At 49.9% G+C, this 12,492-nt stretch overlaps 6 protein-coding genes across 6 annotated transcripts; 3 read left to right on the forward strand and 3 right to left on the reverse strand.

Moving 5' to 3' along the window:
• Window positions 1-595: 595 nt before the first annotated feature.
• Window positions 596-1,786, forward strand: PMZ80_009094 (uncharacterized protein; the record flags this gene model as incomplete). Its single annotated transcript, XM_064877490.1, has 1 exon — window positions 596-1,786. One exon carries the CDS (start codon window positions 596-598, stop codon window positions 1,784-1,786), a length of 1,191 nt encoding a protein of 396 aa, XP_064726992.1.
• A 928-nt stretch (window positions 1,787-2,714) lies between these two features.
• DPS1_2 (aspartate--tRNA ligase dps1) lies at window positions 2,715-5,486 on the forward strand (the record flags this gene model as incomplete). The annotated part of the gene is made up of 1 exon (XM_064877491.1): window positions 2,715-5,486. The coding sequence occupies one exon, from the start codon at window positions 2,715-2,717 to the stop codon at window positions 5,484-5,486; it is 2,772 nt and encodes a 923-aa protein (XP_064726993.1).
• Window positions 5,487-6,733: 1,247 nt separating this feature from the next.
• Window positions 6,734-8,430, reverse strand: HER2 (Trimeric GatFAB AmidoTransferase(AdT) complex subunit; the record flags this gene model as incomplete). The annotated part of the gene is made up of 2 exons (XM_064877492.1): window positions 6,734-8,223; window positions 8,271-8,430. 2 exons carry the CDS (start codon window positions 8,428-8,430, stop codon window positions 6,734-6,736), a joined length of 1,650 nt encoding a protein of 549 aa, XP_064726994.1.
• A 257-nt stretch (window positions 8,431-8,687) lies between these two features.
• On the forward strand, window positions 8,688-9,932 carry ETR1 (mitochondrial 2-enoyl thioester reductase; the record flags this gene model as incomplete). Its single annotated transcript, XM_064877493.1, has 1 exon — window positions 8,688-9,932. One exon carries the CDS (start codon window positions 8,688-8,690, stop codon window positions 9,930-9,932), a length of 1,245 nt encoding a protein of 414 aa, XP_064726995.1.
• Window positions 9,933-10,037: 105 nt separating this feature from the next.
• On the reverse strand, window positions 10,038-10,615 carry NCB2 (negative cofactor 2 transcription regulator complex subunit ncb2; the record flags this gene model as incomplete). Its single annotated transcript, XM_064877494.1, has 3 exons — window positions 10,038-10,462; window positions 10,514-10,540; window positions 10,594-10,615. The coding sequence occupies 3 exons, from the start codon at window positions 10,613-10,615 to the stop codon at window positions 10,038-10,040; spliced, it is 474 nt and encodes a 157-aa protein (XP_064726996.1).
• A 949-nt stretch (window positions 10,616-11,564) lies between these two features.
• On the reverse strand, window positions 11,565-12,335 carry PMZ80_009099 (uncharacterized protein; the record flags this gene model as incomplete). The annotated part of the gene is made up of 1 exon (XM_064877495.1): window positions 11,565-12,335. The coding sequence occupies one exon, from the start codon at window positions 12,333-12,335 to the stop codon at window positions 11,565-11,567; it is 771 nt and encodes a 256-aa protein (XP_064726997.1).
• Between the last annotated feature and the right edge of the window lie 157 nt (window positions 12,336-12,492).

Consider the following 12,492-nt stretch of genomic DNA (forward strand, 5'->3'; position numbering starts at 1 on the left):
ATCGATCAACACTGTATATTAGCAGTATTGAAATTGTATTCCTTGTTCTGTGTGCCCTTGAACATTCTACTCGGCCGTCAAGGAGTATACCAACGCGCGGTTGTCGCACAGAGCATGGTACACGGACCGCAGAACCAGCATGCGGATTATTTTGCGACAATCAACATGCCACTGGACATCATGCAAGAACAGGGTTTGTGTTCTTCAGATGTTGCCTTGCAGGACTGCGGACAGGCGAAATGCATAGGATAAGTGGCCAGTGAAATGTGCATGAGGACGCCCCGCATGTTCGTCCACGAGCTCGAGTCCTGCAGCTGTAAGCGACCGTGATGCACTCGTGATCTCCATCCAGTGCGCCTTGCTTTGTGGTCTGCCTTCTGATGGCGCAAGTCATGGTCCCAGTATCCGTCGCCTATGTTCTCAACCACTTCGACAATGTCTACACAAGAGCTCATTGTGAACAGCAGAAAGAACTACCCTCCATGATATGGGTGATCAATTAAACAACTGATTGCACGATACTTGAAACAGCTCTGCTCTGATTCCTGTGGCAGATTCGTTCACTGCTCTGTCCCAAGTTCTAACAGGCGAGAGGATGGCAATGGTCGAGGAGGATGTCCTCCCAATCACGATACCAGAAGCACTTGATTCGTTGACCAAGTTGATAGGGGATGTCAACCGCAAGAACCGAACGATGATTGACTATTACATCTATCCCAAGGAGACACCATCAGAGATCGAAGCATACAGACCCCGGCTACAAGTGCTTTTCACTAGGGTTGAAAGCTTGTCGGCGCTCGACCTCCCCAAGCTAACACTTCTCGTCGATGATGCTGCAGCATTTATGTCAGCCTTCCTGCTCCCGATTATTGATCAGCTGCTTAATGCAGTACATGGTGTACAGCAAATCTTCATAAACCACTACGACCGAGATCTTGAAGATCGGAAGCCATACAACGGCGTCTATACCACGTTGGAGTATCGAGAGAGGCAGCTGAAGAAGTTTCAGGCCGACCAGATGCGCAACCCTCAGCGGCGTCTTCCCGAAAGTCTGACTCCTATGCCTCCAAATCCAACTGAGCCGAGCTTCTGTCGTTTCGCGATTGCGTACATGAATCATCGCGATCATGGAAAGCTATCGCAGGTCATGTCTGAAGAATTAAGCAGCGATGATAAAGAGAAGCTGCGAAATTCTGGCGGCGCATACCTTTCCTGGGATTGTCCGGGATGTGCTTTCAAGCTCAAGTATCACGTGGTCAGCAGCATGACTTCGAACATCCAACTGACAGACGACGTAAGAAGCCATTCAAGTGTACCCGAGATAGAGTATCGACCTGCATGGCTCGTGAAGTGTCATTTGTATCAGCCAAAATCGAAGAACGTGAAATACTCTCCAGCTTGGGACGACCGGCGCGAGAGTGCTACGGACAGCAGGCGAGGAGGCACTGTCCGGCGTCAAAGCGATACCCGAAGCCATCGCACGTCAAATCCGTTCTTCTTCGGCGGACCCAGGCGGAGCCAATCAGAAGTTATCACAAACAAATATACCACAACCCACATAAGGAGCAAGGAGACATATGCAAAGTACGGTTGCCCTTTCTGCTTTGTCACGGGAAGAGAACATGGCCACATGGACTATCGAAATGGTCGTGAATTGGCTGAGCATATTGCGGCAAGACACCACCTAGGCAAGCCGCCTTCCAGCTTGGTGCTCGAGAAGTACATGGTAGGTTTGAACGGACGTTGTGCGGACAATGTACGACGGTGGGACCTGAATGTTAGGTGAAGGTTAGATCGGCTTGCCGCTCGGCCTGCACGGACAGAGCCTGAGTTTCTGCAGTAGCTTATAATCTGGCTTTGAAGATCGCGCAGCATATCATTATTGTTATCTTTAGTGATACCTGGTGGTACCTCGTATCTTGCATCAAGAGTAGTCAGGCACCATGAACCTATGCCAAGACCAGTCGAGAGATTTGCTCAGCGAAGTGACGGCATGCGACGGGTAAACCGGCTTCAGTTTCGGCGATGACGACGGATTTCAGATCTCGATGGTATCGTAAATAGTACAACACACACTCGTAAACCTGCTACCAATTTCGTTTCGCTTCTTGTCAAAAGAGAACCGAGAAAGATGCTCGAGGATTGAAGCAAGACAGACAAGTCTTGGGATGTGGCAGTGAAGCACAGTCAAGCCTAGTTAAGCAAGGAAGGGTCAAGCATGGGTGCCTGTCAGTGCATGGGTCAGGAGTACCGAAACGCTCTTCCCCAGACCAGGTTGAGGCTCTGACGTAGCGCCACTATTTGTTATTCCTTACTAAGGAGATCCGGGAAGGATCAGCCACCAATTGACGCGAAAGCTAATTCTATCGCGGCGATCGGTCTCACAAGGTTGGGAAAAGCTGAACTTGACACACTCAGATGTTCCACTTCTGTGTCGCGAAGCACGTCGTTATCACACGGCTCAGCTATTACTGCGCGGAAGCCGAATGGGCTGTTGTTGCCGTCGTGGTGGATGACATCATTGTGATCAAGTGTAGACGCCGATGCTCGTGAAAAAGTGTATTGGTTTCGCACCGTCACTCACAGCTCACAATTAATTTGGGTCGTTCTACGTCGTGTCACCGTTGTACCTACACAATACCCATTCCCAGCGTTGATGTACTCCTGCTACTGATCGACACCTCATCGCTGCATACGCCCTTACCGTCGCTAACATGTCTGGAGTCAAAGCGGCTCTCAAGAATTTGAAGGGCAGCATATCAGGAATATCCTCACCAAAGAGAGACCATCTCGATATCATACCCACGAGGTCGCACAGAACCTCCACCGAGTCCCCCGTGCGAGGAGGAGACGAAAAAGATGTACAAGCAAAACTGAGTTCCACTGAGAAGCTGGTAGATGACTACGGCAGCGATTCGGATTCGAATCCCGATGCAGCTCCTGCAAAGCACATCGAGGACTTTCTAGTAAACAACGATGACCCTCCCGAAATACGCAGACACTATGGCAAGCTTCCGCTCATGCAAAGCATCCCCCCAGTACGCAAAGAACATGAGAAATTAGAGCATCGATGGCACTTAGACGAGATGACTCCAGAACGCGCAGGACAACTAGTAACGTTTCGAGGTCGAGTGCACGTTGTGAGGCACATGAGTGCGAAGATGTGTTTCATTGTGTTCCGAGAAGGCATCACTACCATACAAGGTGTCCTTCGCGCAAAAGATGGAGAGGTCTCCGAAAATATGGTCCGCTTTGCTGAGCATATGCGGCCCGGTACGATGGTGCTGACGAAAGGTTTGCTGCGTCAGGCCGAGAAGAGGGTCAAACTTACCAGTGCCCACGATATCGAAATCGAAATCACAGACCTTCACCTAGAAACTGCGCGAACTGTACCAGTCCCCTTCAGCGTCTACGAAGCAGAAGAGCAGACGGAGGAACACAAGATAGCTGATCGTGTCCGCTTGGCCAACCGCATTCTTGACCTGAGGACTCCCACCTCGCAGGCTATATTCCGCGTGCAGTCAGGAGTGTGCCATTTCTTTAGGGATTTCCTCGATATACAAAGATTTATCGAGATACACACACCAAAACTCCAAGGTGGTGCAACCGAAGGTGGATCAGAGGTCTTTAAGCTCAACTACTTCGGGCGTCCTGCATTCCTTGCCCAGAGCCCTCAACTCGCAAAACAAATGTGCATATCAGCAGATTTCCAGAAGGTCTATGAGATTGGGCCTGTCTTCAGAGCCGAAAACTCCAACACTCCTCGCCATCTCACCGAGTACACAGGTCTCGATATCGAGATGGCCATTGATGTGCACTATCACGAGGCCATGTATACCATCGATGGCGCGTTGAAGCATATATTCAAGGGCATATATCAGCGGTATAGACCAGAGATTGAGACACTGAAGCATCATTTTCCATCTGAAGACATGGTCTTCCCTGAAGAGACAGTGCGGATCACATTCGCTCAGGGCGCGCAAATACTCAACGAATCAGGCTGGAAGAACGATGACGGACAAGGACAATCCGAGTACGAAGACTTGTCCACCAGGGCAGAGCGAGAATTGGGTCGATTGGTTAAAGAGAAGTTCAATACCGACTATTATATCCTCGACAAATTTCCAGCCTCAGCACGGCCATTCTACACAATGCCGGACCCTGAGAATCCACAGCTCACTAACTCTTTCGACTTCATGGTTCGAGGCCAAGAAATCCTGTCTGGTGGACAGCGTATTCACGACTACGAGCTGTTGAAGACCAATCTCGACAAAGCTGGCATGGACCCTGAGACTCTGAAGGAATACATGGACGGCTTCGCTTATGTTGCCCCTCCTCATGCTGGCGCTGGTATTGGTCTAGAAAGACTTACATCTTTGATCCTGGAGCTAGGCAATCTTCGATATGCTTCTCTGTTCCACAGAGATCCAAAAAGCTTTCCACAACCGCCAAAATCTGAACTTCGGCATCCAGAAGACTCAACACTCACCCGCGAAAAGGGCAAATTGCAACCGCTTGAGAATTTGGTTGCCAACTATGGCGATTCCACAAATACTTCCTTCATGGATGACAGATTCAAAATATGGCGAGACGACAAGACTGGAGCAGCTATTGCATATACTCCGATACACGGCCGAGCCATCTGCGCAGGTGATCCACTGTGCGACACTCGTCAGTATCAGGACGTCGCTGAAGCGTTTATTTCATGGCTGCGGGAGCACAAAGGTTTGAAGCCAATCTGGGTTCTTATTGGTACGCCATTTGAAGAGGTCCTCGGCGAACGCTTAGGCTTCCGATCCTTCTCGGTCGCCGTCGAACAGCGTGTTGATCTTGAACGACATGCCCACCTCCAGATTGACAAGGATGTGGAGCGCAAGATCCGTCATGCACAAAACGAAGGCGTCGAGGTCACCGACCACGGTAACAAAATCTCGGAAGAATTAAAGTCCAAAATCGACCAGCGCATCAAAGAATGGCAAGCCGGCAGAAAAGGCGAGCAGGTTCATCTCTCTGAGATTACACCTTGGGTCGACCAAACCCATAGACAATACTTCGTTGCCCAAGACAAAGAAGGCAGAGTTCACTCCATGGTCGTGCTTGCACAACTCGCTATGAAGCACGGCGTACAAGTCAAATGGGCTCTTGACTTCCCCGACTCCGCCAACGGCACGATCGAAATGACGGTACAGGAGGCACTGAAAGCGGCAGCAACAGCAGGCAACAAGGAAGCCACCTTCGGCGGTGGTGCAGCCGCAGACCTCAAGGTTGGTCACCACGTAGGCAACGCGAAGGCGACCTCGCTGTCGAAGATGTACCATCAAATCACTCGAAGCATGCACCTAGACAACAAGACTGGTTTCAGAGCGAAGTTCAACACATGGAACGACCCCGTTTACATGGCATATCCCGCCAAGGGTCTTGGCCAGAAAGGCATTCGGGCTATCATTGACTTCTTCAGAGATGAGGATTCTTCCGACACGAAGTAGAACCTCGTCGATCGCATGGCATCTTTGCCTGCTGCGATGTCGCAGAGCCGCGTGACGAGCACGGACACACAGAGTGAGACGAGCACAGAACAGAGCTAGGTAGCAAGCTCGGGACGAGAGTGACCGAGCATGATACAGCGGTCCCCGGTGGGAAGGCGATGGAGGAGTCTAGTGTTACACATGTGTGGGACATACGCAGATTGGCATGGTTAAGTAGAACATTTGTTGGTGTTGATACCCCTACCCGAGCAAGGAAGTCGGCTGCATAGATTATATCGGTAATGGCAAGAAACACAGAGACGCACAGTACAGTTGCCAGACATGGGCCTTGCTTTTCTCGGTGGCCACTTTCTCGGTTGTGCTCTTTCATTTTTCACCTCGATTGCCTTTTCGCCCTGTGCCTTCCCTTTTCTACCACTGAGCGGTGACGACTGACGTACTGTAGGCAGCAAGTCACGGAGGAACTCCAGGTGTTCCTTGACTCGATGCCTCCTGATGTCTGGCAGGACATTTTGAACTCAGCGTGCGAGCCCATTGGAATTGGAAGACACCGCAAGCCACTTCCCTCAATAATTGGCGGAGTCTCTTGACACGCCTATAGACTGCTCTCTTTCAGCAGCACCTGTTCTCTGCTAAAACAGCAAGGTAGATAAGATCATGCTTAGTATAAGATGTTCGTCTACACTCAGAGAATCTACCATAAGCATTTTACATCATGCACATCATGCATTTGCAGCAAGAGCGCTTCCAAGATGGTGTCTTCAGGCTATATCGTCGGACTCCTCAATTACTGAGGGAACTGGCTTGATGGACAGCTGTATGGAAGTGTAATTGGATCACTGGTAAAATTTCGAGCAAAAGTACGGCTAAAACACTAATCAGTCACATTTTCGCGTTGTTCGGCTGGCTTCTAGGAGAAGCATTTTTACAAACTGTGGGTTCAATCATGCTGTACTGTAAGAAGAATCTGCATTCTCTTATCCCCCGAAGTGGAGCCTTGCGTATCATCTGGAAACCTATTGATCTGTACGGGTGGCATTGCAAGATTTGTCGGAACCCTTGACATACGAGCAGATCATAGCAGTGTGTAAAGATGGTTCGAGTAATGAGGATATGATTCTTGAGCTTGTGGTTCTCCTGCAAGCTGCAAGTCTCTGCATACCAGTTGGAAATACCACATCGTATCCGACAGTCAGAAGCATGTCTTTTCGCAATGCACTGGGCTCGAAAGGTACCTGCATCTCGACTCACAACCTCGGCCTTTTCCAGACCCTTGCATTGTTCATAGTGCTGTCCATCTGCATCTCGCGGTTCGCCTTAGCGAATTGAAGGACTTTTCTATCGTCGCCGAACTGGCCAATGATCTGCATGCCGACATTCTTCTCAGGCGTATGCGGCATGTCATCATCGGGTACTATGGGTACACTAAGGGCCGGGAGACCAGCCAAGGATGCTGGGACTGTAAAAACATCGTTGATGTAGGAGTCAAGAGGTGATTGACTTTTGACTTCAGATATTAATGGCGGAACTGTTGGTGCTGTTGGCACCACGATGAAGTCCACACCGTGCGGCTTGTTTTGGGAGCCGTCCATGAGAGGGTGTCCAAGTCTGAACACGGAGTTGAAGTCATGTTGGACTAGGCGGCGGACTTTCTGGGCTTGGATGAAATAGTTGTCCATAGCTCCTGCTGAAAGTGTGAATGTTCCGAGGAGAATGCGTCGTTTGACCTCGTCGCCGAAGAATTCACCACGGTGACGGGAGTACAACGGACCGTTGTGGTTGTCGGGTAATTCTTGATGTCGGGGTATGCCGTAGCGGACACCGTCATACTTTGCCAGATTAGAAGAGGCCTCGGCAGGTGCCAGGATGTAGTAGGCCGCAAGCGCTTGCTGGGTGGTAGGTAAAGAGATAGGAACAATTTCGTGGCCGTTCTCCGCGAGTGCACTCAGGTACTGTGTCCACGCCTTGCGTACCAGAGGATGAATCTCTTCGATGTTGTACTCATCAGGCACGCCAACCCTAATTGGACGTGGCTGGTCATACTGGGCCTTGTCCAAACGTTTGTGTTTGCCCTCCATAGTCTTGATCGAGTCTGTATGTTCGTTGGCCGTATCTCCTGTTGCCACCACCCTAATGTGAAGGCCTTGGACAGCCTCTTCGCCAGGTGCTAAACCACGGCGCAGTGCTGCAAGTTCGATTCTCAGGCGGGTTTCCTTTGTGAGACAGGTTGGGTCAGCAGGATCATGTTTGTCTAAGATCTTGTAGACCGCCGAAATCTCGTCAACGGTGCGTGCGAATATGCCGACAGTGTCCAATGAATTCGCATATGGCACCAACCCATTGCGTGAGATTCTTCCGTAAGACGGTTTGAAGCCGAACACACCAGTGTAAGCTGCTGGAAGACGCACGGAGCCTCCAGTGTCAGATCCAATGGCTATGCTGGCCATAGTATCAGCAACAACCATTGCGCTTCCGCCCGAACTTCCGCCAGCTGATTGTGCTTGTCTGCCCGCTCCGTTCTCGACTTGGCCATAAGCCGAATTGAGTGAATGTGATCCCATGCCAAATTCATCCATGTTTGTCTTTGCGACAACAAGGATGCTCGAGTCTTCGAGGAGATGTGCAACGGACGACTTGTCCGGGCCCTTGAAGCCTTGGAGGATATAGGAGGCACATGTCGTAGGCAGGTCGTCGGTTACGAAGTTGTCTTTCAATGGGACTACATTTTTGAAGATATCTTAAGAAGGTCAGTGATATTGTCAGAATAGTATATGCACTGCTCACCTCGTATCCTACCAGTGATGGTCTCCAGATCAGCAATATGACTGAGAACAGCATGGTGCTTCGTCAGACGCAATCGGCGGTATTCTTCAGCCGCAACAGATCTATGGCTCTTGAGGCCATTGTTGATGCTGTGGACTGCCGCTCTGAGGGCGGGTGACATCAACACCAGACCTCTAGAAAGATTATCTCAAGAGACTGTCGAGGGCTGGTGAAGGTAGAGCCGCAAACATGAAAGAGCGATATCGAGGTACTCATGCTAGATTGGGAAGGTGCGGCGAATGAGGAAGAATGGCAAGTGCTTCGTCATATCTTCAGAGCAGCATGAGCAGTTGCGACCCGTCAAGGACTTCCAGCAGCTGTACACATATGGGAGGACCCTCTTTGGCTTCCACAGTACAGTAGGCATTCTGAGTAAATATGGCACAGCCTGCACGCCTTGCGCCACGCGCGCATCTCTTCACCAGAGCTTCCTGTTTACTATCTAAGCCGAGGCCGCGAGCCTCTCGTCAACTTGAGCTCTCAAGCTCGCTACAGCAGAACAACGCCAGGCGGCACATATCAGCATATGGCTATACACAGTCGAAAGCATTGGTCTATTCCAAATATGGAGAACCGCAAGATGTACTACAGCTCCACGGGCATTCCATATCACCACCCTCTGGCACCCAAGTCGTACTTCGATTCCTGACCTGCCCAATAAATCCTGCCGATGTAAACCAAATACAAGGCGTCTATCCGTCAAAGCCAGAGATGAATACCATGTTGGGCACATCGGAAGCAGCAGCCGTGGCAGGGAATGAAGGTGTGGCAGAAGTCATAAGCACGGGTTCTGGTGTAAAATCAGTACAAAAGGGTGACTGGGTGATCATGAAGAGCACAGGCATGGGCACGTGGTGCACACACAAGGCTGTTGACGAGAGCCAATTGCTGAAGATAGACGACAAGGAGGGTCTGACACCATTGCAGGTCGGCACCGTGTCAGTGAATCCGTGTACTGCGTATCGCATGTTGCTCGACTTCGGAAAGTGGAACTTTCGAGGAGACGAATGGTTCATCCAGAACGGTGCCAATAGCGGTGTTGGTCGTGCTGCCATCCAGCTAGGTCGAGAGTGGAACTTCAAGAGCATCAATGTTATTCGTGGTCGAGATGACAAGGCCGAAGAGGACAAGCTGAAGAACGAGCTGTATGATCTCGGTGCAACCCATGTCATCACCGAGGAGGAATTGATGGGTAAAGAGATCAGAGACAAGATAAAAGAATGGACGAGAGGAGGTCGAGAGCAGATCAAAGTCGGCCTGAATTGTGTTGGTGGTAAACCTGGGACTGCGATGGCCAAATATCTGAGCTCTGAGGCATCCATGATCACCTATGGTGCCATGAGCAAGAAGCCGCTCGAACTCCCAGCATCTCTGTTGATTTTCAAGAATCTCAATTTCACCGGCTTCTGGGTCAGCAAGTGGAGTGACAAGCACTCCGACCAAAAGAAACAGACTGTCGACGACATCCTGAGGATGACTCGGCAGGGTAAGTTTAAGGATATTCCGGTGCAAGAGTGCAAATGGGACCGCGATACCAGTGTCGACACGCTGAGGTCGGCCGTGCAGGGTACCTTGGGTGGCTTTCGAGCAGGAAAGGGTGTCTTCGTCTTCGGCGAGACATAGCTGCTTCGAATCAGAACAGCTTGCTCGTCGATCTATCTCACCCGAATACTGTTCGCGTACGAACAGCATCTTAATCGTAACTTCGTACTCGTATGCTGGGTATCATCATGCTGCGCTGCTGGGTTCACCTCCCTCCATCCGATCTTTGGCCTCCCCAAACAAAGCTGCTTGCATTTGCGCCAGCTCTTCGTCAGTGGCTCTCAACCCTCCATAGGTCTTCATCTTCTCCGTTCTATTCGTGCGCTTGGTCTGAACCTGTTTCCATTCTCCAACAACACCTTTGATGCCTTCGATATAGTCTGGGAATCCGAGGTCCTTGAGGGCTTGTTCAACATGTTCCACGGCGATTGTCTTCTTCGACTCTTTCTCGGAGATGTCGTTTGCTTCTGAGGACAACATTCGTAGGAATTCCATCGAGCATTGTATCAGTAGGTCTCGGGCTCCCTTCGTGAATGCCATATCCTCGCCAAGCGAGGCATCGTGCTGCGGTAGCTGTGGTAGGATCTCGCTGATAATCTTCTGGACAGTTGCTGCAGTTCTGTTAGCAACTTTCAGGGCCATAAATGGTTCATTAGGTATACCTTTAGGAAGCGACAAGTCTTCAGCACCTAGTTTCGCGATCAACGACATTGTCAATATATTTCGCGTTCTCGGGACTTACCACCAAAGTCCTTGTCAGACATTGTGAAGAACGATATATGTTAGAACTTGCGTTCGAGAAGAGTGACAAGTCATGATGCCAGCATCGAGAGGTGACTTGTGTGAGAGAGGAATGCCATAATATATACCTGTCAACCACTGTTTGGATCATCGTTGCAATGATCAGCCTCGAGACCACATGCGCCGCTAGTCCAGGAATTGTCTTGGCAGGCAGGAACTACTTCCTTCAGAAACTTTTCTATCTATCATCCACTCTCGTTCTTCATCAACAGTAACCACACAACGTGCTGCCATCGATTTGCGCAGCTTTATTACAACTGGTACGTGCTCCCCATGCTACAATCTTCGAATTCACATGATGAACATCGTGTCGCCCCTATCATACACGCAAAAAAATGTGGTGATTTACCTGTCCTAGCCAAACGGACCTTCTGATCAATATTCCAATACGATACCTTCTCACCAGCTTTCATTGTCACGCGGCATGCTAACGAAGCTTCGTATAGGCTTCTCAGTCACATTAAAGCGCAATGCATCGATGAACGATGGAGCTGATTGTCGAATGTATGTCATCTTAGCTGGCACCTCTTCTACATGATGCTTCAAAATTTATGTACTATCAAATTCCGCAATACAATGCTGTGGACAACATTTTCATTCCTGATACCTTCTCATCATTGCCACGACTAGAACCGCCCTTGGGAGTTCTTTGTGCTGACACTTGTGTCAGTGGGTACATGGCAAGCTGCTTAGACATCGAATCTGATCTTCTTGGTAAGTTCATCTAACCTCCTCGTTTCTACCACCTTTCTATGATGAGCCTCTCACTCTTCCATGCTAAGTATGAAGGTTAACAGCCTAATGCTTAAAATTGTGTATTCATTTTTCATCTTTCGCCTGATCACCTTCATCTCTTTTAGCCTATACTTACTGTTGGTGGGACTGTTGCTAACGACCAGAAAGTCTAGGTTATCATTTCAGCTGGTAAGCCGCAAGCGTCTCGTCGTTCCATGCCATGAACTTGCCACTCAGATCTGGTGTCGCAGACAGTGCCAACTCCGCGATAACATGCCCACACTGCTCTGGTTTGACCAACTTGCCCTCCTCGAAAGCACCTATAAATTTCTTCATATCCTCTGGATCCATTTTGTCCTTGTGCTCTTCGCGTATGGCCTTCTGCATGTCTGTGTCAACCATGCCAGGCCTAATAGCGACTGTCGTAATGTCCGGCTCTTCAGCCTTCAATGTGAGAGCTAAATGGTTCTGTGCTGCCTTCGTAGCGCCATATATCCCCCAAGTAGTATATCCGTTGCTTGCTGCTCCAGAAGAGGTGATGATGATCCGGCCGTTGGTCTTTCTTAGCTCGGGAATGGCATATTTTGCAGCAATTGCACAGCTGAAGAAGTTCGTCTGAAAACAGTCTTGCCAATCTTGCATTTCCAGATCAGCTATTCGCCTCACTTGACCCAGCGTGCCATGGTTCAGAATCAATGCGTCGAGCCTGCCAAACTTGGTCACGGCCAGCTCAACTGCCTTGTTAATGAACGTGGGATCGCAAAGATCGCCTGCGCTGTAGTCGACTCTCTCAGGCGCTATTTTCTTGAGCTCTTCGAGGGGACCAGGTGTTCTACTTGCGAGGATGACCTTGTTCTGGGCAGGTGCGTTAATCAGGAATTTCGCTATGGCATATCCAACGCCTCTCGATGCGCCGGTAAGCAGGATGACCCTGCTTGTGTTCGCCATAGCTCTTGAATTGATCTTGCAGAGCGCTGAGCAATACAACGGCGAGTACAAATGGTCAATTTGCTACATTATTGATAAATTTATTCTCCGTCAAGTTTGCACCTCCTTCTTGTTGCGTCATGGTTGCAGTACTCGATACACGCATTGCTCCTGCCCA

The sequence above is a fragment of the Knufia obscura genome (assembly GCF_036327395.1).
Source record: "Knufia obscura strain CCFEE 5817 isolate CBS 148926 chromosome Unknown scaffold_12, whole genome shotgun sequence".
NCBI lineage: Eukaryota > Fungi > Ascomycota > Eurotiomycetes > Chaetothyriales > Trichomeriaceae > Knufia > Knufia obscura.